The following is a 26,357-nucleotide window of genomic DNA, read 5'->3' as shown; positions in this document are numbered from 1 at the left end:
GCCTATATAGTTAATAATGTGTTCTTGTGTAAAGGCAGGAGTTGTCATAGCAGAAAATACAGAGGGGCAGTACTAAGCACATTGGTGAGTGGCCTGGAAGATAGTAAATACAGGTAGTTAGGAGAGGCAGAAGATTACCAAGCCAAAGATGTATATTTTCAAACAGGAGGTGTTTCCTGGAAGGAGAGTGAAATTGTATGGGCCTAGAAGAATGATTTTTAATTTTTTTCGAATCCTTATGGTAGGGACTGCTATTTTTCAAAAACAAACAAAAAAAAATCTATTCTCTCTTTCTTTCTAGAATTTAAGTTGAGCACATGACCACCCAGATAAGACTGCTTTTCCCAGTATCCTTTGCTGGGATTTCAGGCATGTAACAAAGTTCTTACCTATGGCATTGGAGTAGAAGGGATGTGTGCAACTTTTGCCTTACTTTCTTAAAAAAAAAAAAAAGAGAGAGAGAAAGAAAATTGTTACCCTGAATGACTGTCCTTCTCCTTCCTGTGAGTGAAAACACACATACTGGTGACTCTGCAGAAGAGGACAAGGGCCTGGGGAATGGCAGAGCCACAAGGTGGAAGAATCTGGGGTTTCTGAATAACTTCATGGAGTAGGGTCTTGCCAAGCTGAATCACTCATCACAGAATTGTTGCCTGAGAGAGAATAAGCTTTTCTCCTTTAAGTCACTTCCTAAGAACTCTTTATTCCAGAAAAGAAAAAGTTCATCTCTATGCCACTGACAAGACCTTTTTAAAAATATGATTTAAGTTGTGGACCCTCTTTTCAAGAAATCGCCCTTATGCATAAATTTTATACTCAATTAACTCTGTAGCCCATATGTGGCCATGAAGCTAAGAACATGTGGTGTAGAAGCAGCAGTGGAGAGAAAAAGGAAATAGCCACTCCTCCCATGTGTTTGTACAGAAGGAACTTTTCAATAAAGCAGCCATCCTTTGCCATTGTGCTTTTTTAGGTTATGTCCTTGACTGGTGGTAGACTGAAAGAGCCAGTCAGAGAAATCAGGAAGGACAGGAGAGGGCATATGGGAAAGATAATAAGGTCAAGGTACAGGATGAGACTATGTTGGGAGACATGAGTAAGAAAAAATATCAGTTCTCAGAATTCATATTTGGGGAAAGGTAGATATCCCAGGGAGAGTAGGACAATCCAAAGCCATCAGTCAGGACCACAGAAAGTGCACAGATTTGCATTGCATAACTCCAAAAGATGCTACGTGTACACAGGTTCCATAGTGTGGTAGATTCACCATCAGAATTTTCTTGTATTTAGAACTTAAAACCCACCTAGAAACTGATAACAGTAAAATGATTTCACCAGGTACTGCTGTGGTTTACGTGTATAGCATCACGTTCCCTCAACCAAAGGTAGTCAATTAACACACAACATTAATAGCTTTCACATACAGAAAGTATAATCCTTTGGAAAATAAATAAATAAAAAAGGAAACATTCCTTTTACAAAAGCACAAAAAAATAAAATACCTAGAAGTAAATCTAACAAGAAATGTGCAAGAACTTTATGAGAAAAAAAAAAAACTTTAAAATTCTACTAAAGGGCAGTCAAGATTTGAACAAATGCAAATGTACAAATTTCTTAAGTAGAAAAATTCAACATCTTAAATATTTAATTATTTCTTAATTAATTTAAAAATTTAACAAGGTTTATGACTAAAAATACCACTAGCTTTTGTTATTCTTCTTCTTGTTACATTTTTAGAACCAGATAAGCCAGTTAAAGTTTATACGGAAAAACGGAATGGATAGGAGAACTCTAGAAAAGAATAGCAGCAAAGGGTGACTAGCCCTATGAGATATGAAAACACATTACAGAATTTTAATAATTAACACAATATGGTATAGGCACATGAATATATAGACATAATAATAGAACAGAATAAAAGCTCAGAAATAGACCCAAATGTATTATGGAATCTATTATATGATAAAGGTGACATCTCAAATCAGAGGGGAGATTATGAGCTATTTAATAACTGGTAATCAACCATCTGAGTAACCATGTGGACAGCTGCTACAGTTTGGATGTTTGTCCTCCCACACCACTTATTAAAATTTGATCCCCAATGTTGGAGGTGAGGCCTAATGGAAGGTGCTTGGGTTGTAGGGGTGGATGCCTCATGAATAGATTAACACCTTCCTTGGAGGTAAGTGAGTTCTTGCTCTATTAGTTCCCTCCAAGAGCTGGTTGTTAAGAAAAAAAAAATCTTGGCACCTCTGCTTCTTTCTCTTGTGATGATATCTTACCAGGTAATCTCTGCACACTCTGGCTTTCCTTTGTCTTCCACCATGAGTGGAAGCAGCCTAAAACCCTCACCAGATGCAGATACCCAATCTTGAACTTTCCAACCAACAGAACTGTGAGCCAAATAAGCCTTTTTTTTCTTTATAAATGACCCAGCCTCAGGTACTCCATTATAGCGACACAAAATGGATGAAGACACCAGCCAAAGTTGGTGCTTCATGTAGCATACTTGGATAAAGCCATATATCAAACTACATACCACAATAAATTCAAAATATACCAAGTATTTAAATTCAAAAAATAAAGCTATTAGAATATTCAGGAAAAAAATGATGAATACTTCTATAACTTTAAAGTGAAGAAGACCTTTCCAATGAAGACATAAGGTACAGAAGTCAAAAAGAAATAATTAATATCTTCACTTACACAAAATCCAAAGACTTCTGGAAAACCAACCAGACAAAAAACAAGCAAACAAAAACATAGGCAAAGTCAAGAAACATACAATAACCTGGGAAAAATGATATTTGCAACTCATGTTACAGTCAAAGAGATAACCTCCCTCGTATCTAAAATGCTCCTAAAAATATGAAAGGAATAACAATTAGATGTCACTTTACACTCAATGGATTGACAAATATTAGAACACTGTACAATGCCAAGTGTCGGTGGGAGTATGGGGATTTAGGAACCCTCAAATATTAATACGACTGATTAGAGTACAAACTGATCCAGCCATTCTGAGCACAGTTTTGCAGTATTTAGCCAAATTAAATATGCATAATCTTTATAAACCAGCAATTCTGCTCCTGCTATGTATCCCAGAGAAATTTTCACAAAAGTCCTCGAGGAAATATGTACTAAAATGATAACTGGAGTATTATTTGTAGTGACGGAAAGCAGGAGGCATCCTGGATGTCCATCACTGAAAGGACTGGCAAAATGTAATAGGTGACCATCATGGAATGTTCTGCAACAGTCAGAATCAATGGATAAGACTTGTGTTGTCCAATAAACCCTTCTGCAATAGCGGGCATGTTTTATGTATTCACTGCTCAATATGGTAGTCACTAGCCACATGAAGTTATTTAAAATTAAACTCATTAAAATGTAAACATAAAAATTCAGTTCCTCGGTTGTACTAGCTATATTTCAAGTGTTCAAGAATTACATTTGGCCAGAAAGTACCATACTGGATAAGGCAGAACTAGAATATTACCATTATTACAGAAATCCCTATTGGACAGTGCTGGGCTATATTTATACTAAGTAGTATGAGTAGATCTTAAAAATATAGTGCTGAGTGAAAAGAGTAAGTATCAGAATAACAATATGACACCACCATTTCCTTGAATTTAAAATACATTAACACAGAACAACTATTGACTTATTGCAAGAACACATACCAAAAAAAAATAATAAGCATTAGGGAGATTAGAGTATTTTCCTATGGGGAACAGTGAGTGAAAACTGAGAGTAGGTATAAAGGAAAAGAAGCAAATAGGCAAATCAATAAACGACTGGAAGGAGTAAGGGCTTTCAGAGACCTATAATAAAATATGCTGTGAATTGAGGAATATAATTAAGTCAAATCTCTGCATGAGATTACAAAAAAAAGAAAGCACACAAAAATCTGCATACTAATGTTCATAGTATTTTTATTCATAATTGCCAAAAACTGGAAACAACCAAGATGTTTTTCAATAGGTAAATGGACAAACTATGGTACTTCATGCAATGGAATATTATTCAGCAATAAAAATAACTGAGCTATCAAGCCATGAAAAGATGTCAATAAATCTTAAATGCATGATATTAAGGAAAAGAGGCAAGTCTAAAAGGGCTACATACTTTATTACAACTATATGGCATTCTGGAAAAGGCAAAACTACAGTGATGGTAAAAGAGCAGTGGTTGCCAGAGTTTGGAAGTAAGGCATGGAGGATTAAATAGATGAAGGGTAGGAGATTTTGTAGGGTGATCAAACTGTTCTGTATGATTCTATAACTGTGGATATATTACACCATACATGTGTGAACATTCATTAACTTTAGGGAACAAACGGTCAACTTTATATGTGCAAATTAAAAGAAAAGAAATCATTTAGGAGATTGAGTGATCCCAGGATGAATGCAGAATGTGACAAAATACTAACTATATCATGAGTGTATGAACAACCTCACTGGAAGGGGTTGGGGGGAAAGTGTTGGCCTAAGCAACTTTAGAGTAATCTGCAAGATTAAAGACAAAAGAAATTGTACAGAAAAACTGCCCTACAACTAATAAAGTTGTTCCCCATAGTGGTATGGGCAAACAATTCCAATACTGTAATAAATTCACAGTGAAACTGAAAAATTAAATACATGGATGGTAGATGGTGGGAGTCAGGTTACTCATTGTTGGAGTAGGATAAGCAAGGGGAGGAAGCAAGATGATTCACGAATTAGATGAGAGCTAATGTTAATTAGGTAATGATAATTAGATAATGGATTAAAGCTGGAGACATCAGTATGAACTCATGATTAGCTTAATATAGACACATATGGTTACATATAGAAATATTTACAGATAGATATATACATATGTTAGTAAAGACATATATTTCCTTGCTCTGTCAGCTGAGAGAGCCTAGAAGCAACAACACTCCTGTAACAACAAGCATACTTAGTTCCAGGATCTTGGTTTCTAACATCATCCTCCAATTGAAAGAATGATGGGGGCCAGGCATGGTGGCTCATGCCTATAATCCTAGCACTTTGGGAGGCTGAGGCGGGCAGATCACAAACTCAGGAGTTTGAGACCAGCCTGGCCAATATGGTGAAACTCCCTCTCTACTAAAAATACAAAAATTAGCTGGGTGTGGTGGCGGGCACCTGTAATCCCAGCTACTCAGGAAGCTGAGGCAGGAGAATTGCTTAAACCCGGGAGGCAGAGGTTGCAGTGAGCCGAGATTGCACCACTGCACTCCAGCCTGGGCAACAGGGTGAGACTCCGTCTCAAAAAAAAAAAAAAAAACCAACAACACCATATGCTGCTTGGAGAAATAGCTGATTCTAGAATAGGGGCAGGTAATATGCAAGATGACCCTGGAGAAACTTGTAGTGACAGGAAGTAAAAAGGTGCTCACAAAACAAAAACTCACATTGACTGGGGTATATCAAAGTCTCACAGGAGCCAACTAAAAGAGCTCCCATTAGCCAATGCTGAGACAAACAATTTGAGCAATAAAATCAATAAAGTAGTACTGAATTAAAACGCAAAGTATAAAATAAATATTCACGAGTCCATAGGACATAAATAAATAAGTAAACAAATAAATGGAAGAAAAGAAACAATTCTCTTATATAGCATAATTCAAAATAATTTATGTAGATACTCAGCCTTCAAGAAGGTGGACCATAGCTCCCCATTCCTTTGGAATAGTCTGTGCACAGTGACTTCCTTCAAAGGAATGGAGAGAGGGTAAAAAGGTAACTTTACAGTGGAGAAACCTGCCAAATACAACCTCAACAAAGTGACTGAGGTCAGCATCAACAGTGAGAAGTCAAGTTGATAGAATGTACCCTTGATATGATCTGATGAAAATGACACTTTATAACTTCCTTCTTCAAACCTTAGCTCCAGTCTAATCATGAGAAAAACATCAGACAAATACCGATTGAGGAACATTCTACAAAATACCTGACTAGTATTCTTCAAACTGTCAAGGTCATCAAAACCAAAACAAGTCTGAGAAAGTGTCACAACCAAGAGAAGCGTAAGAAGATGTGATGACTAAGTGTACTGTGGTACCCTGGGTGAGATCCTGGAACAGAAAAACAATGTTAGATAAAAACTAAGAAAATCTGAATACAGTGTAGACTTTTGTTAAAAATCATGAATCAACCTTGGTTCTTCAATTGTAACAAATGTATCACATTAATATAAGACGTTAATAGTGAGAGAAACTGGGTATGGGGCATATGGAAACTCTCTGTACTATCTTCCCAATTTTTCCATAAATCTAAAACTGTTCTTTTTGTTGTTGTTGTTGTTGTTTGTTTTGTTTTGTTTTATAAGGTCTTACTCTGTTACCCAGGCCAGAATGCAGTGGTAGGATCTCCGCTCACTGCAACTCCGCCTCCTGGGCTCAAGCCGTCTTCCCACCTCAGCCTCCCAAGTAGCTGGGACTACAGGCACACGCCACCATATCTAGCTAACTCTTGTATTTTTTGTAGAGAAGGGGTTTTGTCATGTTGCCCAAGCCTGTCTCAAACTCCCGAGCTCAAGCCATTCACCCACCTGGCTTCCTAAAGTGCTGGGATTACAGGTGTGAGCCACCACACCTGGCCTAAAACTGTTCTTTAAAAATTAATTTGTATTTTTTTTTAAAAAAAGGAAAACAAATATCAGGTACTGCTAGAAGCTTTGAGGCCCTCTTTTTCACCCTCTCCCTTCACACAATCTTCCCTTTCCACAAGAGGTAACACTCGTATTTTATTTTGTTTTTGTTTTCTTGCTTTTCATAAAAATTTTGCATTTGTGTGTATTCTTAAACAATATGTTATTTTGAATTTATATAAATAAAATTGTACTATTTTTTTCAGCTATTTTCTTATTTTCACCTAACATTACATTTGTGAGATTTACCCACATTGATATATGTAGCTACAACTCATTTATTCTCCTGGCTAGATAATATGTCACTGATGAAGGTGCCACCTTGTATATTTCTAGTCTCCTGATAATGATTGCTTCCAGGTTTTGCTATTCCCAACAAATATTCTCATGTATACATGTAAAAATTCCTGTGTAATGAAAAGCTAGAAGTGGAACTGCAAAATCATCAGGCATATACATTTTCACCTGTACTGTATAATACCAAATCGTTTCATAAAACTTGTCATGTCAGTTTAGATTACCGTCAACAATTTGATTGATTGTTCCTTGGAAATCTAGAGATCTATACAAATACTTTGGGTTTTTTATTAAAATTTTAAAGTGTACATGATTAAAAACAAAATATCAACTATTTCATATTTTTAGTAGGAATAAAGTGGTGATAGATGACCATGTAACAAAAGCTATTGAAATAATTTTTTTAAAGTAATTAATTTTTAAAAATAATAAAATGATGATAGGTGTCAATTTGTATAGTACATTTGAAATTTCCATAGACCTTAACTTGTCCTGGGAGATTAACTTGCTCATAGCAGAGCTCTTTTTGCCATCTGTGTGCATATACATGAACTGGTTTAACAGTGAAGAAATGAAGACTTTGTATGTCCCTGCTGAAAAGTTGCCAAGTTTTGTTCTCATAAACTGGCCCTGACATGAGAAACTACTAGCCTTTTAAGTTTAATTACATTTCTAAAAAAAGAAAGAAAAAAGTACGTGTGTGTGTGTGTGTGTGTGTGTATGATATATATGTGTATATACAGTGTGTCTATAAGACAAGACCTCAATCTTGCTTCCTAAGATGAATAAAGAAACTAAAATTGGCCGGGCATGGTGGCTCACGCCTGTAATCCCAGCACTTTGGGAGGCCGAGGTGGGTGGATCATTTGAGGTCAGAAGTTCGAGTCCAGCCTAGCCAACATGGTGAAACCCTGCCTTTAATAAAAATACAAAAAAAAATAGCCAGGCATGGTGGCGGGTGACTGTAGTCCCAGCTACTCAGGAGGATGAGGCAGGAGAATTCCTTGAATCTGAGAGGTGGAGGTTGCAGTGACCCAAGATTGTGCCACTGCACTCCAGCCTGGGCAACAAAGCGAGGCTCCATCTCAAAAAAAAAAAAAAATTAAAATTTTATTTTTTCTTCAAAAACTCTAATTACTTGAATTCAAGTCATATCAACATATCTAAAAAAGCAGTTAAAATGTAAAGTTCATCATTCATATTCAAAATTCCTTTGTTGTAAAAATCTAAATTTCTGTAGAGAAACAGTAAATAATAACCCTCTCAGTACTATAAATGAGCACATTCTGATAGCATGAGTTATATAAGTGCTGAAGAACCTACCTTAGGATTGCTAGCATTCATCTACTATGTCTTGGATAGGGCTGCCAATCTATACAAATGCATTTACTGTTAACCTAGGCAGCTCACTGTAGTGGAGAGAAAAAAGAAGGAAAAGAAACATATTTTAAAGTTTCCCCTCAAATGGGAGGATGGAGAGATGTGTGAAAAGAATTGGGGATACCTGGGTATTTTAACTGTTTCCTATCAGGCCAAAGCTCACCCATAAGTAACATTATGTCCAATATTACCTTTGAAGCCAATTGAAAAGCTCAGTAACTGCTATTTAAACAGCTCCACTGAGCTCTCAGAATAAGTTCTAAGCACAAGACCACCCAATACAAAGATCACTGGCTTTGGACAAGTAGCTAAAACCACATTACCTTCTGGATAGCTCCATTTAACAAGGGAGCCTTCTCTCTGGGACTCTCAGTTTGCATTTCTGTAGGACCCTCCTCAGAAGAGCACTGAACATATTACCTTCATCCCCAATGCAGCCTACCTATCTTGTTTACAATGACTGTGAGTCCCATACATGTCACCACAGAAACATGGAAACATGGCTACCTGAACCTGAAAACTATAAATAAGTAAGAATTCCCAAACTCTTCTTAGCAAAGTATATGCACTTAGCTAACTATTTTTTGATAAAGTTATTAAGGCTGGTGTGAGAAATCACTCAATGGGCAAGGATATTCAAGAAGTATTTGCATAAAGATCACAAAAGACTCCTATATACAAACTAGGTGAGTGTGCTTTCCCTATTTTAACCATTTTCAGGGCTCCTTTTGTTCAACCATGAAAAAGAAATGATTTTGAAAACTTTTAAGGCATGTAAAATAGTAGCTCAGAGAAAGGCTTAAACATCATATTGACCTGAGTTCGAATGATGGATCCATCAACTGTTCACTAAGTGACCCTGAGTAAGTTATTTAACTCCCCCATTCTTCTGTTTTCTCCACTGCTGGAATAAGTAGAAAGCCAGAAGTTGACAGCAAATCTGTCTTCAAAGCCTGTTCTTTTAACCGCCACACTTGCCTGCTCCAGACACTTTAAACAGCACCTTGCATGTAGGAATTTACTACATCTCTGCAGGCTGATTGATTTATCTTCAGGAATACCTTCTTCAATCAAAAGCCATGACAGCTAAAGCAAAATGCCAAGGCACAAGAGAAACACCTTTCTTCACTAAGTTGTACATATGCAAAAGCTCAATAGTTGGGTGAAATAGAAGGGCTTCTCCTTCAAATAGTAATGAGGCTGATATAAAAATATATTCTATTTACAGCACAGAAAACCTGGAAGCCACACTTCAGGTTAACTCCTTATCTCCAAATCAAATATGCTCCAAAGCAGAAATGTCTACTATTTTGAAAGCTGAAATATGAAATTTTAGTTCAGATATGAAATATTAGTTGATTAATTTGGCAAATCTCTTAAATCTCCTGAGAGGATGCTAAGGCTTATGTGCCTAAATATTTTAAATTAGAAATGACAGTTATTTTGCAACACTTTTGAGGCTTTCACCACACATCTGAAAGCAGGGGTTTAGGTTAGATTACATGGCTTACAGTTGCCAGGTAAGTACTATGAAGAAGTATATTAGGCACAGAACCATCAGTATCTGTGAGAAGTATAGCAATCTAGACCTAACTAAAAACATTCATATTCAAAGCATTTTAAAAACCATATGTAGTCAAACAAAACATACCTAAAAGTCATACTGGGCCCTTGAATCACAATTTGCAAACCCCATCTCAGAGAAAAGGAGATATTGACTCCTGTTCTCTACTTGGAATTATACCACAAGCAAAACTGCCAAGGCTGATGGCTGAGATAACCTCTGGGATCCAGACTTCAATGCTTTCTATGTCAAGTCAGCCCTTTCTGCCTAGTTTTGAAGTGGAGAGCCACGTGCCACTCTACAGAGCCAGGCCCAGTCCCCACTACTGTCATGTCACAAGGCTCTGTCCGGGCAGGCCGATCCCCACACTATGCTATATGCATGCCATTTCCATATTCACTCCCACCACCAAATGCCTTTGCTCATCTTTTCTCCATGACCTTAAATGTCTTCACCTTTCCTAGTCTAAGCCAAACCTAATCTACCTTTAATTTTGCACGTTTGTGAGTGTTTTCTGTTTTAATCCATGCAAAGAGCACAGAAATGGGATACAGGCTTCATAGAGAGATGACTTGTGCATGGTTTAGAAGGAAGAATGGATACCACCTAATAGAGAAAGGGCAAAGAGCCTTCCAGGCAGAGTAGCTACATGTGCAAAGTCTTGAAACAGTCCAGAAGGCCATGGCAGGCTTGGAGGGATAAAGGGCAGGAGAAGTTGGCTGCAATCAGAATGAGAAGACCCTAGTTAGCCTCAGTGAAGTGACAGGACTTGATCCTAGAGGCAAAAGGAAGCCAAAGCTTGTTTTTCTTGTTGTTTGTAATTTTTTTTTTTTTTTTCACTCAAAGGAGTGACAGGATCTGATTTTAGTCTAAGCTTCTGGTTCATGATTACCATGGAATCTGCTCTTGTCATGCAAGCAAATCCTTCCACAGCATCCCTATACCCCTTAGCAGCCATACCACACAATTAGGTAGGTACAGCTCTTACAGGTATCTTTGTGTTTCCAGTGACTAGAGACCACTTGAGGGCAAGAGACTTTTTTTTAACTTCTGTTTCCTAGTAATGCCTCTGAGTGCTGAGCAGGTACACCTCAATAAATTTCCAGAATTGACTGATTCAGATTCCTCCAGGAGATGGATTAAGTAAACAAGGTTCCAAAGATAGGAGTAGGGAAATCTCAAAACCAAAGTCACTACAGCCCTCACCATTGGCCAAGAGCTGCATGATCAAGACCACAAAAGTTAAATTCAAAACTACCTTTGAGTCTATCCTCCATAAATTTGGACTCCTCTTCCTTTCTGCCCAGATCTGTTTAACCACCCACCCAAACTGAAATTCATTCCTTCTTCCTTTGAGCATACTGAGCCAGAAAGAACAAGTACCAGCCCTTCTCTGGTTCTGAGCATACCCCACTGACTGGGAGGGTGGGAGATAATCGATGCATTTAAATAGTGCATCTGGCCCTGAAGTGAGAGTGTGTCTGTGTGCCTGTGTGTAAATGCCAAGTTGCACCAGGTTACCATAGCAACCCCAACAGGACACTGCAGTGGGCAGCTTTGCACAGAGGTGCAGAAAACCTATTCTTATAACATCTGGGCTTTCATTGTGTACATTGGTTCCTAGTAGGCACATCACAGCATCAGGCCCTGGTTTTGGGATTCTGCAAAAAAGAAATGAAATGTTGAATACCTGCTAGCCCTCCCTTTTTTTAAGCACCATGCATGTACCTCTTCACGCACAGTAAACACTACAAGCAGAGTGCAAAACAGCCTCTTTAGAAACACATAATTCCCTCTACTCACTTTTATATACTATGATGAACAGATTGTACTTTGCACATCAGCATGACTTCAACGTGAACTTTCCATCCTGTAAATAACCCAGTAATTGTACATTTTGATGAGCAGCATATCCACAATGCTCCCATTTCCAGCTAGTCCCCAGTTTTTATTATGTTATTGGTATTTCTGAAAGCAAAAATAAATAATCCTATCAAAAGTGTAGGTTGGGTTTAATGGGTTCAACTGAGCTGCACTCCGGGAACTATAAAGCAACTTTTCAAAGGGCCAGGCAATTTTTGAAATTGCTTTTCCCTAGGGGTTGGGGAGTAGGGGTTTATTCACTCACTTCCTAGTGTTTTCAGTATGAAGACATCTCCTATGAAGGAAGAGCAAGAGGGATGTGTTAGAATTCCACATGTGGCTCTAGCCTACATGTGGCCATCAGGAAACCATGTTTCTGCAAATGGAACTCTAGTTGGTAGGGTATCAAGTAGATGGAACAGCCTCCTAGACATTTTCTTTTTTTCTCTTCTTGGATCTAGAGACTGAAGTGTGGTTTTCTTTGAATTTCTCCTGGGCAAAATAAGAATAATTGGCCACATCACTAAAGAAATGGATTGCATGGTAGGCATGCACAGCAAGGTGAGAGCTCCATCTGCACATGGAGAAGTGAGGGGAATTTGGCTAAGTAACATGAACTTGTGGTGCTTTGCAGGATACTAGAGCAGGACCACAAAACCTTTGCAGCTTAGTAGTGGAAAACAGGGATGATTTGAAGTAATGTATGGGTTCCAGTACCTGAAGTGACAGGAGTTCCACTACCTGAAGGTGACCTAAGAAAATTACAGTGGGAGTACCAAAAAGAGAGAGATGTAAACAAACAAAGGAAGGAAGAGCCCCTTGCCTAGAAAGGTCATTCTGTGTGCAGGAATGCCTACGCCTATCTAAGGTGGCCCTGGGAACAAAGAAGAGACCAATACTAACAGACTACAGTTGTATAATATCTCTAACCAACTGTGATGTGACATGGATGTGTGGGTGTGGTTGAATTAGGGGGTTGTGACATCTAAGTATGGAGGCAGGACTTCCCAGAATGAACAGCTGGGGGATAAGAAACTTGAGTGTTTGGAAGGGAGGGTGTCAGTAGCCTGGTGACAGATAAAGGGCTCTCCATGAATGAAGACTAGAATCTGGCTTGCACATAGCTGGCAAGGTGATGACAGGATACCTGTTTCTAAAGCCCCCAGGAAGTGCTGTGAGTGGGTGTGGGTATCCAGAGTGAGTGAAGCAAAGAGCTGAGCATGTGGCTAGGGAGTGGGGAGAAGGGATTATGGGAGTTGAGCTGGTAGCAGACTAAAAGTGCTGTGTGGATGTGCTCCTGAATCAAAGCTGGGAGGTCAAGGCTGGGAGAGGTTTCAGAGAGACTCATGCAACCTGTTTCTTTGAGGCAGGGCAGCTGAGAGGAGGCTCAGCATCCAGGTCGGATCTGGGGAGAAGTCAGGTGCACAGAGGCGCTAGTATGCAAGTGGGTGTGGAGAATAGTCCGGGAGTGGGGCGGATCCGGGAGGTAGGAGTGGGGGAGGGGAGGTCGTCGGCGAGTGGGTGTGTAGAGCGAGCTGGAGTGGGGGGTGGGGGCGCCGGTCCAGCGCCTCCGGCCGCCTCGACCTCCCCCGGGACTCACCCAGCACGAAGTAGGGCAGCTCCGTGTTCTCCAGGTCGTCCACCACGACCATTTCTCCCGGGAAGTCGTTGCGCACCGAGAAGAGGAGCTTGGGCTCCGAGGCCGAGGGGCTGTGCATGATGCTCAGGTCGTTCTCGCGCAGGAAGGGCAGTGCCGACACCGTGATGCTTTTGAGCTTGCACTCCAGCTCCTTGGATGGATCCACGTCGCCGGCGGCCGTGGCCAGCACCGCCGCCGGCCCCCAGCAGCAGGCGAGCAGGGCGCAGAGCCCGGCTAAAGCCATCTTGAGCCCGGCCGCCTTCCTCCTAGCGCTGCGATGGTGGGGGAGGAAGCGAGCAGGGAGGGAGCGAGGGAGCGAGCGCGGGAGGCGGGGGAGGTTAGGGAGGGGATGGAGAGCCGGGAGAGCCCTGGACCCCGGAATGAGATGCCGCTTGCAGAGTCCTGGGTTTAAGCTCTGATGTCTGGAGAGCCCCGGATTCTTTGTTTCCCGGAGCTGCTTATCTGGAGAAGGGAAAGCGGGGGAGGGGGGAGAGGAGAAAAAGGGAAGGAAGGACGTCGAGAGGAAAGAGGAAGGGAGCTGAGGATTCTAGGGAATCAGGTCAGCCCCCAGCTGGCTGCCGGTGCTCCTGCCTCTCTCCTCCGTTGCATCCTCCAACACGAGCAAGGCTCTTGGCTATGAACTACCTGCACGGCATTTTTAATACGTTGATCTTTGCAATGTAAAATCTTCCCTCTCGCATCATCATCCAAAAGGCTTGAGAGAGGCACACACAGACATACACCTTAAAGGGCGCTTCTGCAAAGCTGGGCGGTGAGGGGAGATGAAAATTCCCCCAGTGGTTTTGTGGATGTATTATAGCTTGTCCGAGTCTTGCTTTTCCCCCCGCCCCCCACTAGTTGGATTTGTACATAGGATAAACGGGAGCTGGGAATGCACATGTGCATATTTTTACTTAGCATCAACTTTGCAAAATATTTAAAGAAAATATTTGTTATACTGTTTTAGATGGATGGATAGATATGCACAACAGAGTAAGGTGCACAGTCAAACAGGAGATCAAAACTTTTACTTGCAACTTCTCTCTGCTTCATTTCATTTCTATCACAAATTTTATCTGTAGTAACCAATAAAAAGATGATTTGGGGAATATTATAGTTGATAGAAAAAAAGTAGAGTTAGCTCAAATAAATCTTGAAACTTTAATTTTAGAGAATCTAGTAAATAGGACAAAGCTGGAAAGAAATTGTGAGAAAAATCAAAGTTCCTAAGCATTCTTAACAGATGGAAAGGTAATAAAAGAATATCCTTGGGTATGAGCTAAGTCAATCCCAATCCAGTCAAGAGTACAACAGGGCAGATATTCAGCACCCTGCATAAGTATTCTGAAGAATAACACCACCACCACCACCGAAACCCATGTAAGATCTGTTCCCAGTAGTGCTCAACAATGTTGCCTTTTAAAAATGATGACAATATGCAATAAACAGTGGTAGAAAAGTGACATTGTGTATTCTGAAATCTGACATTTAACTGAACTTTCTCTCACATGATAACCAATAACTTATTTCAAAAGTGTGTCCCTCCACTGTTATTGGGTCAATGCTAACTTCAATACTAGGTGCTACGAAGACTGTGTTATTTGTAGTTCTCACGCTAGAAATTTAATGCACTACTGTTCTAAAAGAGGACCCCTACTTAAGAAACAATTACATTTTCATTCTACCTGGTGTCAGTTTATTGGCATATGTGAAAATATGTTCTTTAAAAGACAAAAAAGCTTTTGCCATATATTTCACAAACTTTAACTAATTGAATAGAGAAAATAAGCCATATTTAAGGTAATGTTTAAGTAGTGAAAGATCATTTACCACATATGCAAAGAAAAGAAGAACAAAGACACTTTATTAGTTGAGTTTTTATACGTAACTTATCTGGGAATTAACCCCAAGGTATCTTACCATGCAGCATTGCAAACTACTGTAAACTACTGTAAAAAAGATGTACCAGCTAAAGACTTTTGAAAACTCATCCTCATCGTCATTGCTCCCCTAAGAGATACTGAGTGAGACAAAAACCCCATGATATCTCTTTCATTCTGTTATCCCTAGCATAAACAAAAATCTAGTATTAAACTTACTTATGCAAGGTTATTTGCCATTGAATAATTATAGTGGATGCCAGGAACACACCCTTGATACTAGAATGTGAGAAATGGCATGTAAGTACCTGATCATGTATTCGTCCAATCTCTCACTTTACAGATAAGGAGATTGAGACCCATTAAAGAGTGATCTATCTTCTATGGAGCTAAGACCATGAACAAGATTTCTTTGCCCACTGCTCTTTCCACTATATGGTTATGGTACACTAGGGTGCACCCATGGATAATCACTGGGCTTTATGGACCACAGTAATTAATTCAGCAAATGTTTGTGTACCTACTGTATCATAAGCATTAGGCTAAGCACAGCCAGAAAAATACTCCTCCTGCTTTTGAGTAGCATATAATCTACTGTCACTTTGAAATCTTTCTTTTTAATTTTCTGAAGATTCTTGAGTCATGTTAGAAAGCCCAAGTGAACCATTTAGGGTTGATTTTCCAATAAGTCAATATCTAGTCTTCTTAAAATGTATATTGAGTTGGGCATAGTTGGTAGTTGGTATCTCAAGTCTTTCTAGACCTCTCTAAACAAGAACTAAACAAAAGAAACAGTAGAATTTTTTAAAAGAGAATATATTATTCCAGAGTACTTGATTCCTGTAAAAATGGAAATAATGTCACATGGCCTTTTCTTAGGGAATTAAATACCTGGAGATGTGGGTAAAGGTTGAAGTACATGGAAGCCAGGCCATCTCTAATGCATGATGTTTTACATTTAGAGGAGATGGGGGAAAATGTTATGCATCTCAATCATCACCTTTGTGTAGAGGCATAATGATATAGTGAAATAATAGAATTGGATTCAAGACTTAACTTCATAATATTCTTATTTGGAGATAAGCTTGGACCATTCTTGTCTTTAGTTCCCCATCAACAAAAGGGGCCAATCATCTCCGCTCACCCCTGCTGGTCACAGAAAATGTTTCTGACTTTCGTCACCAAAGAGTAATGTTACTTGCTCTTGAATTTTATAAATATAGAATCTTAGAGTATATGCTTTTTTGTGTCTTAATATTTTCACTCATCATTATATCTGTGAGATTTATCCATGTAGTTCAATATTTTATTGCTGTGTACTAGTCCATTACATGACTACATGGCATTTATTCATTCTCAGAAAATTTCTGTTCTTTAAAACACTGTAAAACAGCAAATGCTGTTATCTCCAATCTTCACTTTTCTTCTGAGGTACACCTTCCTGTATTTAAGCACCAATGGCCTCTTTCCTTGACTATTAAAATAGATTTTGATTCCTTTTCCTCCTAGCAACGCATTCTGTACACAACTACCAGGTTGATCTTCATGAAATCTAACTTTCATTATGTCATTCTAGTTTTTCTTTTTCTACATGATAAAGCTGAAAACCCACGGTTTAGAAATTTAAAAACTCTTCTAATCTCACACTGTTTTTTAGATAGATTGCTCACTGCACTATATCTCTATCCTCCCACCACACATGTGCACACACACACACACATCTCTCAATCAAATTAAAATCTATTTCCTATTTTCACTCCTCCCATAACATTCTGTCCACCTGAAGTGCAACACTCTTTATTCTTCAGATTGTCCCATCTCTCCAAGCTAATCTGCAGCTGCACCTATGCAGTGAGAACTTCCATCACTTCCCTTCTTCTAGCTCCATTCCCTGGGCATTTATTTACATCTCCCCCAACATCTACACATCTACACATATACATACACATACACTCTGGAAAGCAAGAGCTACTTCCTAATACAACGTCTTAAATTCAATATTCTTATTTGCAAAACAGGAATAATACATAGTTTTGGGGGTGGTTGTGAGGAGGAAATGAGATTATGTATGTAAACAATGTGACACATTTTAGGCATTTAGTTGGTACTCAGTAGCGATAGCCTTTGCCACTATCACATTATTCAATTATTTTGGCAAGATAATAGGCTTCAGAGTCATCTTCATGAGATTTTCTCCAGTGTAGTAGTCAAAGCAAATTAAGTAATGTATAGTCCTTGGTGTTTTCCCAGAGGAAATGATTGCATACATCCACAAAAAGACAAGCACAAAAACATTTATAACAAGTTTACTTACAATAGCCAAAAAACCCCAGAAACATCCCAAATATCTATCAAGAACAGAATGAATAAATGCCATGTAGTCATGTAATAGAATGGTGCACCGCAATAAAACATACAACTACATGGATAAATCTCAGAGACAAAATGATGAGTGAAAGGATCAAGACACAAAAGAGTGTATACTCTAAGATCCTATATTAACAAAGTTCAAGAGCAAGTAACATTAATCTTTGGTGATGGAAGTCAGAATATAATTATCTCTGGGGAGTGGAGGGTTTTGACTGAGAACGTTCACGAACATGCTTCCTGCAGTGCTGGTAATAAAGTGAGTAATGGTTACATTGATGCATATAGGCAAGAATTAATCAAACTATACACTTGTGGCAATTCTTAATGTATATTCTGCCTCTTTAAAATTTTTTACACGGCTTCAGACTTTATAGGAGAAGAAAGCACAAGCAAGTTTTCTTTTTCAAGTTGTCTTCTTATCTGCCGTCACCTCTTTCCTCTCTCTTTTACAGATTTTGGAAATTTTAACTTTCTTTGCATTGAAATTAGCAATCCTTTGTTCAACCTCTCCCTCTATTTACCCACTCCCTTATGCTATTTTAACATTTCAGTATGTTGTCACTTGGGACAAGTTCAGTGGGTCTCTGTCTCTAGAAATCACAAAAGTAAATAACTCAGCAGTTGGGTAGCAATAGATTTAGGCTTTCAGTGGTTCTCTTGGTTATTTTATTCCAGACAGAGAGCTCAGGACCCTGTGGGACCACCATTCTCTGACATGTTTTGTAGCTTAGGCAAACAGATACTTGCAGAATGCAGAAGGAAGTTCAAAGTTGTATAAGATACAGAGAAGAAAATATAGGTGAAAGTGATAGATGTGTGAGTCTGAGGGGATGAATGAAGAAAATTTCTAAATTTTCTTTATTCATTCAGAACTTACGGCTACTTGATGCAATTTAGCTAATCTCCATGTGTACTTCTTAAACATTCATTAAATCTCTACATACTTTTTTTTCTAGTTCTTTACAAAATAATCTCTGATGTTGCTCTCCATTTAAGGAAACTAAATTGAAAGACTCCTCTCGCTTTCTGACTATATATTTATCTTCTTCATACTTCCCCCACCACATGACTTAGCATGGATCTCCCAAGTTCCTTCCCCAGCTCCAGCCCCCAGCTCTTCCCTTGAATTGGATTTTTCTTCAACTATTACTCTCTTTCCTATGCTCCTGCCAAAATCTAGTTTAGTATGCTAGTTAGCGGGACATGTTTCAGTTTTGTACCCTCATTAGGACATCAAAAATATATACTTCACACTTCAATGTAAAGTTAATATTTTCTTCCCTTCTCCTTTCCTCCCTTTTCCCTCCACCTCCCTCCCTTTTTTCCTCCCTCCCTCTCTCTCAATTCACAGGCCCAGCAACAGCACCTGCTTCACAGAAACAAGGCTGGTCCTGTTCTGATTTCTCTAGTCTTCCTTTAAAAACTAAACGGAGATGCACAGTCCCTCTTCCTGACACACACAGAAGTGAAAGGAGACACACAGAGGGAAAACACCACAGGCAAAACAATTCCCTTTTTTGGAGGGACATTTTTGAAACTTAATCTCTCCCCAGAAACCTGAAGTTCTCCTCTTTGCCTTTGTCCTTACAGTCCTGGTGTGGGGGCAGAATGTTTCCTGATTTAGCTGTCCTGGCCTCTAAATCTGTTTCACTCTCTAGCCATCTTACTGGGTTCTTGCTTTTGCCTCTCTCTCCTCTTGGATCTCTGGGGTGTGTGTGTGTGTGTGTGTGTGTGTGTGTGTGTGTGTGTACTATTTCTCACTTGGGGGCTCATTTCTAATTAAGTAATCCAAGAGGCTAAAAAATGCACAAAACAACCAAATGAAACCTCAAATTAGATGGAAAATGGCTCAGATGGGTCCCAATCTCTGGGAGTTCTAGTTAAGCAAGCAAACAAAATGGGCTGGGACAAATGATTATTGTAACTCAGGAAGATTAGAAGAAAATGTAATTAGCTCCCCAGCTACTTCTTGTTCCCCAGCCTTCTTAGAGTGTCCAACGCCCCACCCGTGAATGTACCCAAGGCTTCCTTATACACACCAAAAAGTCCCCACTGCAACGCTGGGAGGGTTAACAGAGCTGGTACCCCAGCCTGCCAGCTCACCAAAGGAGAGAGCGGTGAGGCTCAGAGCCCGCCCCCTGCCAAGCCGCCCAGCCAATGGGCACCTGTGGGGAGTGTGGCGCTGTGTCCCATTGGCTGCCAACCTACATGCATAAGAAAGAAAGAGAAAGGCAGGCAGGGTAGCATTGTTATCTTAAGACACTCATCTGGTGTCTGAGTCTGCAGGTGACACTGCTTAGGTACGGAGCGCGGAGTCGGAGCGGGGACGCGCCGGGCTGCAGCTCTGGGATGCAATCCGCCTGCCTCGCAAGCTGCTCGCCGCTGCGCTGGCAGCGCTTACGCTGAGCTCGGAGGATCCCATTAGGACTTGCCCGGGGATGTGCACCTGCCGTGCGCTCCGAGGTCAGTGGCAGGTCTGCAGGCAGCCGAGGGAGCGGTGAAGCCAGAAGACCTGTCTCTGCCCATGTGCAAGGCAGTGATTTCGGGTGAGAGAGCGGGTGGGTGAGTCTCTTTAGAGTTGGAAAGAAGGCAAAATCTTCGGTTTCTCCTCGGCGGAGGGACAGGGGACTCCCCCAGTTGGGTCTTGCACTTCCCTTACCTCTCCCACCCCGCGTGTGCCCCGGCCCAGTGCCGAAGCCCCACTTCAAAGATGCTCTGGGAGACCGGGATCCTGGCTGCTCAGCGGGAAGGCAGCAGGCAAGTGGTCTAACGTTGGCGGCGGTGGCGGCGGCGGCGGCGGCGGCACCGACAGTAAAGCGGGGAGCAAGAGAATTTGAAAAGAGACATCCGCTCCCTCTCACACGCTGAGGGGGAGGCATTCGCGTTTCCCCAAATGAGAAAGAACCACAAGAAATCATGAAGTAAAAACTTTGGAAAGCTGCCACTGGAGATGTTGCACAAAAACCTGGAATCTTTTAGGAGTCTCCTCCCAGTCGTTGAAGGTTTGGGGAGCAGCTGATACAGCAAGGAGGGCTCTTGCAAGGATTCAAGGTAACAGTGCAGGGTTTCGGTGATTTTTCTCCCCTTTTCATTGTCCTTTTTGGTGTGTCCGTTGGTAAAGGGACCATTTTGCTCTCATACAACCCTCTTGCCCTGGTGCCTGGCAGTGGCAGGCAGAGGGAATGATGCCACCTCTCCTAGTTTCTGTCTTGTGGAGCTGAGCAATGGACTTTGGGGTTGAGCTAGAGATTGCTCTGGTATTGCCTCCTGGTGTTGCATGGCTATCAGAGGGTTTGGGCTCCCTGCCTGACCTATATTGCTTTTGCCTGGTTTAAGTCCTCAAAGTTAGTGCAACTCCTATTAGCTTCAGAAAATTCAATAGGGCTGCATAATTGCAGAAGATGACGAGGACTTTTGCCTGCCCAGCTGACACTGGGAGGTTCATTATGTTTGGGAAGGACCCCAAAGAGCTGAGGTTACAATGCACGATATCTATATTATCGTGCTCATAGAGCTCTATGGCATGTTTCCCATGCACATGCAGTCAGGAAAATAAAATTCCAAACAGTGAACCCTGTAGGTTGCAAATAGTCTCCCCAGGGTGGTGGCAGAAGCCCCATTGATTGACTTGAGCCTGGCAGAGCACTGGAGACACTAGGGAAGAACATTGCTGTGCTAAAAGGTGGGATGTGCTGGTATCATCTAGCAGATCTCTGTCTCTGTTTTTGTGATCATCTGGGTACACTGTCGAATGCTGCCTGTGGTGTGTGTATGTATGTGTGCTTGTGCTCACAGCTGTATGCAGGAAACAGGCTGCCCACAGAAGAACCAAGCATGTCCAGCACCCTGCCCAAATCACGGATGCCTGGAGTGTTCCTGCCTAGTAGGAACATGAACTTGTGAGCTGTTGTTCCAGCCCAGAGGACTTTTCTCCTCACCAAGCAGTCCCTCTGCATGGTACATATTTATCCAAGGTATATAGACCTAAGCCAAATGTTAACCAATGTTCAAGCTAATGCACTGTAATGTGATTGAACAGACCCCTCTGTAAAGAATTGTGTGTGTGCTCTTTGCAGCCCTAGGAGCAGGGTGCTATGAGCAGAAACAAATGTTTTGTTAAAAGGATAACAATTATAAAAGGTCAAGCTTATAGTTGGGTAATCTAGGCCTTATTCAGCAGGGACAGTGTTATGTCAGCATAGACCAATCAGAGGGATAAAAGGTATATTATAAGTCAAGTATTTCTGCTTCTGTCCTTCTCCAGACATGTGCATGTTGAAGTGACTCTCTCTGACCATGCTCGCTAAAATACATGCAATGCCAGTATTAATCAAGCAACTAAAGTATACCAAATCCCCTGGGGGGCAGCCTGATGACATCAGGCAACAGCAAAGTGATGCTGGAGTTTGTGTGCTTTCCCTCCTGACTCACACAGTTGTGTGTATGTTATTTGTTTAAGGCATGACCCTCTGGAGTCCCCCTTCACCCAGAATAAGTTGCTTTGCAGCACTGAGGGCATGACCAAGACATGCTGCCACAATGATGCTGTCTTATCAATATCAGAGCTGCTGCCTACTCTAGGAAAAGATGCATGCCTTGCTTCTTTGAGGAGGATATGATTTGAAAAGGCACAGAGCATGTATATTGTGAAATATTTGAGACAAAGGAAGCAAATGTCACACCATAGTCTCCCCTTCTGGAGGTCAGCTGGCGCCAAAGTGTTTGACAGCTGGGCTGCAGCCATGGAGAAGACAGGAGCATTCTTGACTCTTACTTCCCCTCTTCACCAAAAATGGAGCTGGCTTTGTCTCCCAGAATGGAGTGATGTGTGCTGCAGTGTGGGCACAAGAAAGGAGGTGAGGAGAAAAGGGCTGGGGAAGGAGGAAGGTTCCTGCTCTGTCAGCATGGAGCTGGTCTCAAAGATGGGGAGCATCTTCCCTTTTTGGCCCTCAAAATTATCTTCTAGGTGCTCCTTTCTGGCCTCCTGACAGGTTGTTTACTGAACAAGGCCAAAGGGCAAAGAACAACCCTGTGTCATCACCTTCTCCTGATCCCCTTTCCCAAGACACAGGCTAGCCACTGGAGAGCATCACAGAAAAATGATACACTCCCTTGAGGCACTGCCCTGAAATCCCTCCCCAACTCACAAACAAGAGGTAATCTGGAGGGACTTGAGACATCTGCGTGGGCACTTTCTGCTGACTGGGATGCTTAGTTGAGGTTTCCTGGTTAGTGTTTTGTTTTCCCCACTGCGCAGTGTATTTTTGGCGATTCAACTCTTTCTCTTAAATAATAAGACCTTGTATACATTTTATAATGGCATCCTCTTCCAAAGGGCTGACAGCACTTTCCAGAGCTCATCTAATTAATCCTCACACGGCTTATTGTCTCATTTATCTTTGATTACCCTAAGAAGTAAAGCTAAAATGATTTCAGCCCCCTTCTTGGAAAAGGGAGGGCAGAGAACCTCAGAAAGAGGAACTGCTTTATGCAGGGTCACACAGCACTTAAGGGACACTGTGGAATTGGATCTGGGTCTCACTGCTCCTGAACCAACCCCAGACTCCATGGGCTTCTTCTAAGGAATGGTTTGATTTTAGTAATTATAATCTGATTTAGTTGTTCTGTACTTTGTAAGGATGGAGATGTTACAATGACACAGGGTTTCTCCTCCGGGACTAACTTAAAAGCAGTGAAGAATAAAAGTCTCATAGGCCTTTGCCCTTGCCTTCAGTGATCTTGCAGTCTAGTTAGGAAACTAGGCTCCCATCTGACAAAAGGGAAATGATGATGTAGGTTCTAAACAGCAATTCAATACCAGAGAATTTACAAGGCTGACCTAGTTCATCTGCGATTGATTCGTACAGATAATGAGAACTATCAGTATTCAAAGGAAGGAGAATTTGAGTTGAGCCATGAGGGATGCGGTGGGATTTGTTTGGATAGAAAGAATGAGGGAAAGGGTTCTAGCTGACAGAAATAATAACTACAGCACTGTTGGGAAGGTTGGAAACTTTGAGGCTTGCTTGATTCCTTGGGGTTTACCCTGGGCTACCTTTCTTTTCTGCATTCTGGAAATACCATACACCTGGTTAAATTATTTTAAACATATATTGGTCTACAGGAAGTTGCCCTAGAAACTAGGCAGGGGGCTCTGTAATGCTGGGCATCTCATTAGACATTGAAAATTATCTGGCCTTCCACCCATCCTCAAGTCTAATCTATATATTGTGGGAAAAGTATTGCTCAACCTCAGAGAGCTTATCAACATCATATCAAAAAATCTGAATGAGGATATTGGGGGTAAGCAAGCAAATTTTAAGAGAACACACACACACACACACACACACACACACACACACACACACACACACAACTTCTCATATTTTACAATCAGAATCTCCTAAGAGAGAGCCTTGATTTTCCTTCATTTCCTATTTCTCCACCCAAATGTTCCTCCTGGGGTTTTCTTAGAGCTGGCAAAATGCCAAAGCCCTTAGGCATTTAGCAGCGAGCAGGAGATTTTCAATCTTAAGATTCTTGAGCATGCCCATGTACATAACCTCTTGTCTCCCCTTCTCTCTCCCTTTTAATAAAACATACACTGTAGCAGCCACTAAGGAGGAGACCATGGAAAAGCGGGGTGGTGGGGGGCAGGATGCGGTGTTGCCTGAAGCTGTACCACAGGGCACTGTGTTTGCTCAGCTGGGCAGGAGAGGGGAGAGGCAGCCTGCCAGCCTGGGCAATGCCAAGGAAGGGCCCACCAGGAGAGAGCTGTGACCAGCCAGCTACACACATTTGCTCGCACAGTGGGCATCTCTCCCAGAGGAAAGGTCAAGGCAAAGCGCGGGGCCTGTGAGAGGACTGGTAACACAACCACCCTAGTCACTGGTCTTCACGTGGTTTGGGATGTTTTTCATGCTGCAAGTCACCGGTGGCTTGGGTGGCCCCATTCCAACATGGAGGAAGTTCCCATTGAACATGAAAGTGGAATGGCTTACCTAAAGTCACTCCATAATTGCTTCCAGGTCAAAAGTAAAACCCTCAAGAACCCAGTCTGTTTGTTTGCTTAGCCCTAGGAGTTTATTCGGGGAACAGGTCTCAAAGGACATTACTTTCCCTTGAAAATCCTTCCCTGGACCTTGCTGTCACCCTTGTTTCCTGTCTTAAATGACTGTGCAGCTGGACTGTGAGCATGACTCCTTTTCTCTTTACTATTCAGAAGCATCCACTGCTATGTTTGGGGGCTGAGGTAGAGATCCGGGCCCAAGGGCATGTGGTTAAGGGTTGTGAATTAAAGTCTCTTCTGTCTAGAAAGGAAGAGACAGACAGCTGAGTTATGCTTCAAACTGGGGACTACGGTGAACCAATCTCATCTGACCAATTAGGATGCAGGTCAGCCCCTCTTTAAATTGTCACTCTGCCATAGACAGAGAAGTAAAGTTGAGTAGCATCAACACAGCATGGAATCATCAACAGCCAGTCCCATTATTCCTCTTACTGAGGCTCACATGAAATGCAAACTTTTCTGGAATTCTGGATTGGGCAAAGGGAGAAGACAATTTGATACCTCACAGGACTAAGCTCTAGGCAGTTGCCAATATGATAGCATATTGGCATCATGTGGGTCTTGAGCACTTGAAATGTATGCTGTAAATGTAAAATATGCATTGGGTTTTGAAGACTTGGTTTGAAAAGAAAAGCAATGTAAAATATCTCATCAATATTTTTAATCTTCATTACATGTTAAAAAGATAATATTCTGAATACATTGAGTTAAATCAAATATATTAACATTAGTTTCACCCATTTCTTTTGTATTTTTTAATGTGGCTACTAGAAAAGTTAAAATTATGTATGTGGCTGGCATTATTATTATTATTATTATTATTTTTGGATAGTGTTAACAAAGGCCCTGCAAAGTAGTGACAGGTTAATGGGGAAAAGGTGCAGAGGCATGAAATAGGAGGAGCTGGCGACATAAAAAGAGAAAGAACATGGAGGGAGGGGTCAGGAGCAGCCCAGAGTGAGCCTTAAGGCATGTATTTCTAAAATTTCAATTCAAGAAGGGCACAAATAGCATACACCAACCTATATTTATTTGAAGAGGGACCTTGTTAACTGTAATTAAGCCCACCCAAAGCCTTTGGGAAGCATTGCAGCCCTCAGCTCACATACAAAGAGTGAGCCGGTGGGTGGCTTGGTAATTTTATCCTAATATTTTCGAGTTTTTGAATGACAGTAGAAATAACCGAGTAACTAATCTTTAGGGTCTTACTCCAAAGGGTGAGGACACAATAGTGGGATCAGCTGAGTATGTTTGTCTTTCAAATTCCCTCCTTTCTTTTTATCTCTACCACGTTACGATCATTCCTTGTGAGAGCTTTCTGTTTTCTTATCAATATGTTGATAGTGTGGTGGGGAGAAAGAAAGGCATGGCCATGTATTAAAGATTATTTTGTGAAATAATTAGCTGGGCGTGGTGGTGCAAGTCTGTAATTCCAGCTGCTTGGGAGACTGAGGCAGGAGAATCGCTTGAACTCAGGAGGTGGAGGTTGCAGTGAGCCAAGATTGCGCCACTGCACTCCAGCCTGGGCAACAGAGTGAGACTCTTTATAAAAACAAACAAACAAACAAATAAAAACAACAACAACAACAAGATTTGTGGACCTACCAAGAAGAAGAATGGGGAGAAGACACAATA

At 41.1% G+C, this 26,357-nt stretch overlaps 2 protein-coding genes across 6 annotated transcripts in view; one reads left to right on the top strand and one right to left on the bottom strand.

The window, feature by feature from the left end:
* ASTN1 (astrotactin 1) overlaps positions 1-14,186 on the bottom strand; it is a 307,688-nt gene extending 293,502 nt beyond the window's left edge. For 2 of the 3 annotated variants that reach the window (XM_055377935.2, XM_055377933.2), the window contains exon 1: positions 13,365-14,186. In XM_055377935.2, coding sequence (XP_055233910.1) covers positions 13,365-13,647 — 283 coding nt within the window. In that variant the 5' untranslated portion in view covers positions 13,648-14,186. The remainder of the gene's footprint in view (positions 1-13,364) is intronic. The other variant, XM_004027951.5, reaches the window with a different exon arrangement.
* A 5,675-nt stretch (positions 14,187-19,861) lies between these two features.
* Positions 19,862-26,357, top strand: part of BRINP2 (BMP/retinoic acid inducible neural specific 2) — a 114,405-nt gene continuing 107,909 nt past the window's right edge. Inside the window, exons 1-2 of one of the 3 annotated variants that reach the window (XM_019027031.3) lie at positions 19,888-20,704; positions 22,361-22,509. The gene's annotated coding sequence lies outside the window, so the exon portion shown is untranslated. Of the gene's footprint in view, positions 20,705-21,165; positions 21,628-22,360; positions 22,510-26,357 lie in introns of those variants that run through there. The other 2 variants (XM_004027953.5, XM_055377943.2) reach the window with 2 other exon arrangements.

Source organism: Gorilla gorilla, chromosome 1 (genome assembly GCF_029281585.2).
Source record: "Gorilla gorilla gorilla isolate KB3781 chromosome 1, NHGRI_mGorGor1-v2.1_pri, whole genome shotgun sequence".
Classification (NCBI taxonomy): Eukaryota; Metazoa; Chordata; class Mammalia; order Primates; family Hominidae; genus Gorilla; species Gorilla gorilla.
The sequence above is the reverse complement of the archived record's forward strand: the minus strand, read 5'-3'. Positions and strand labels throughout refer to the sequence as shown.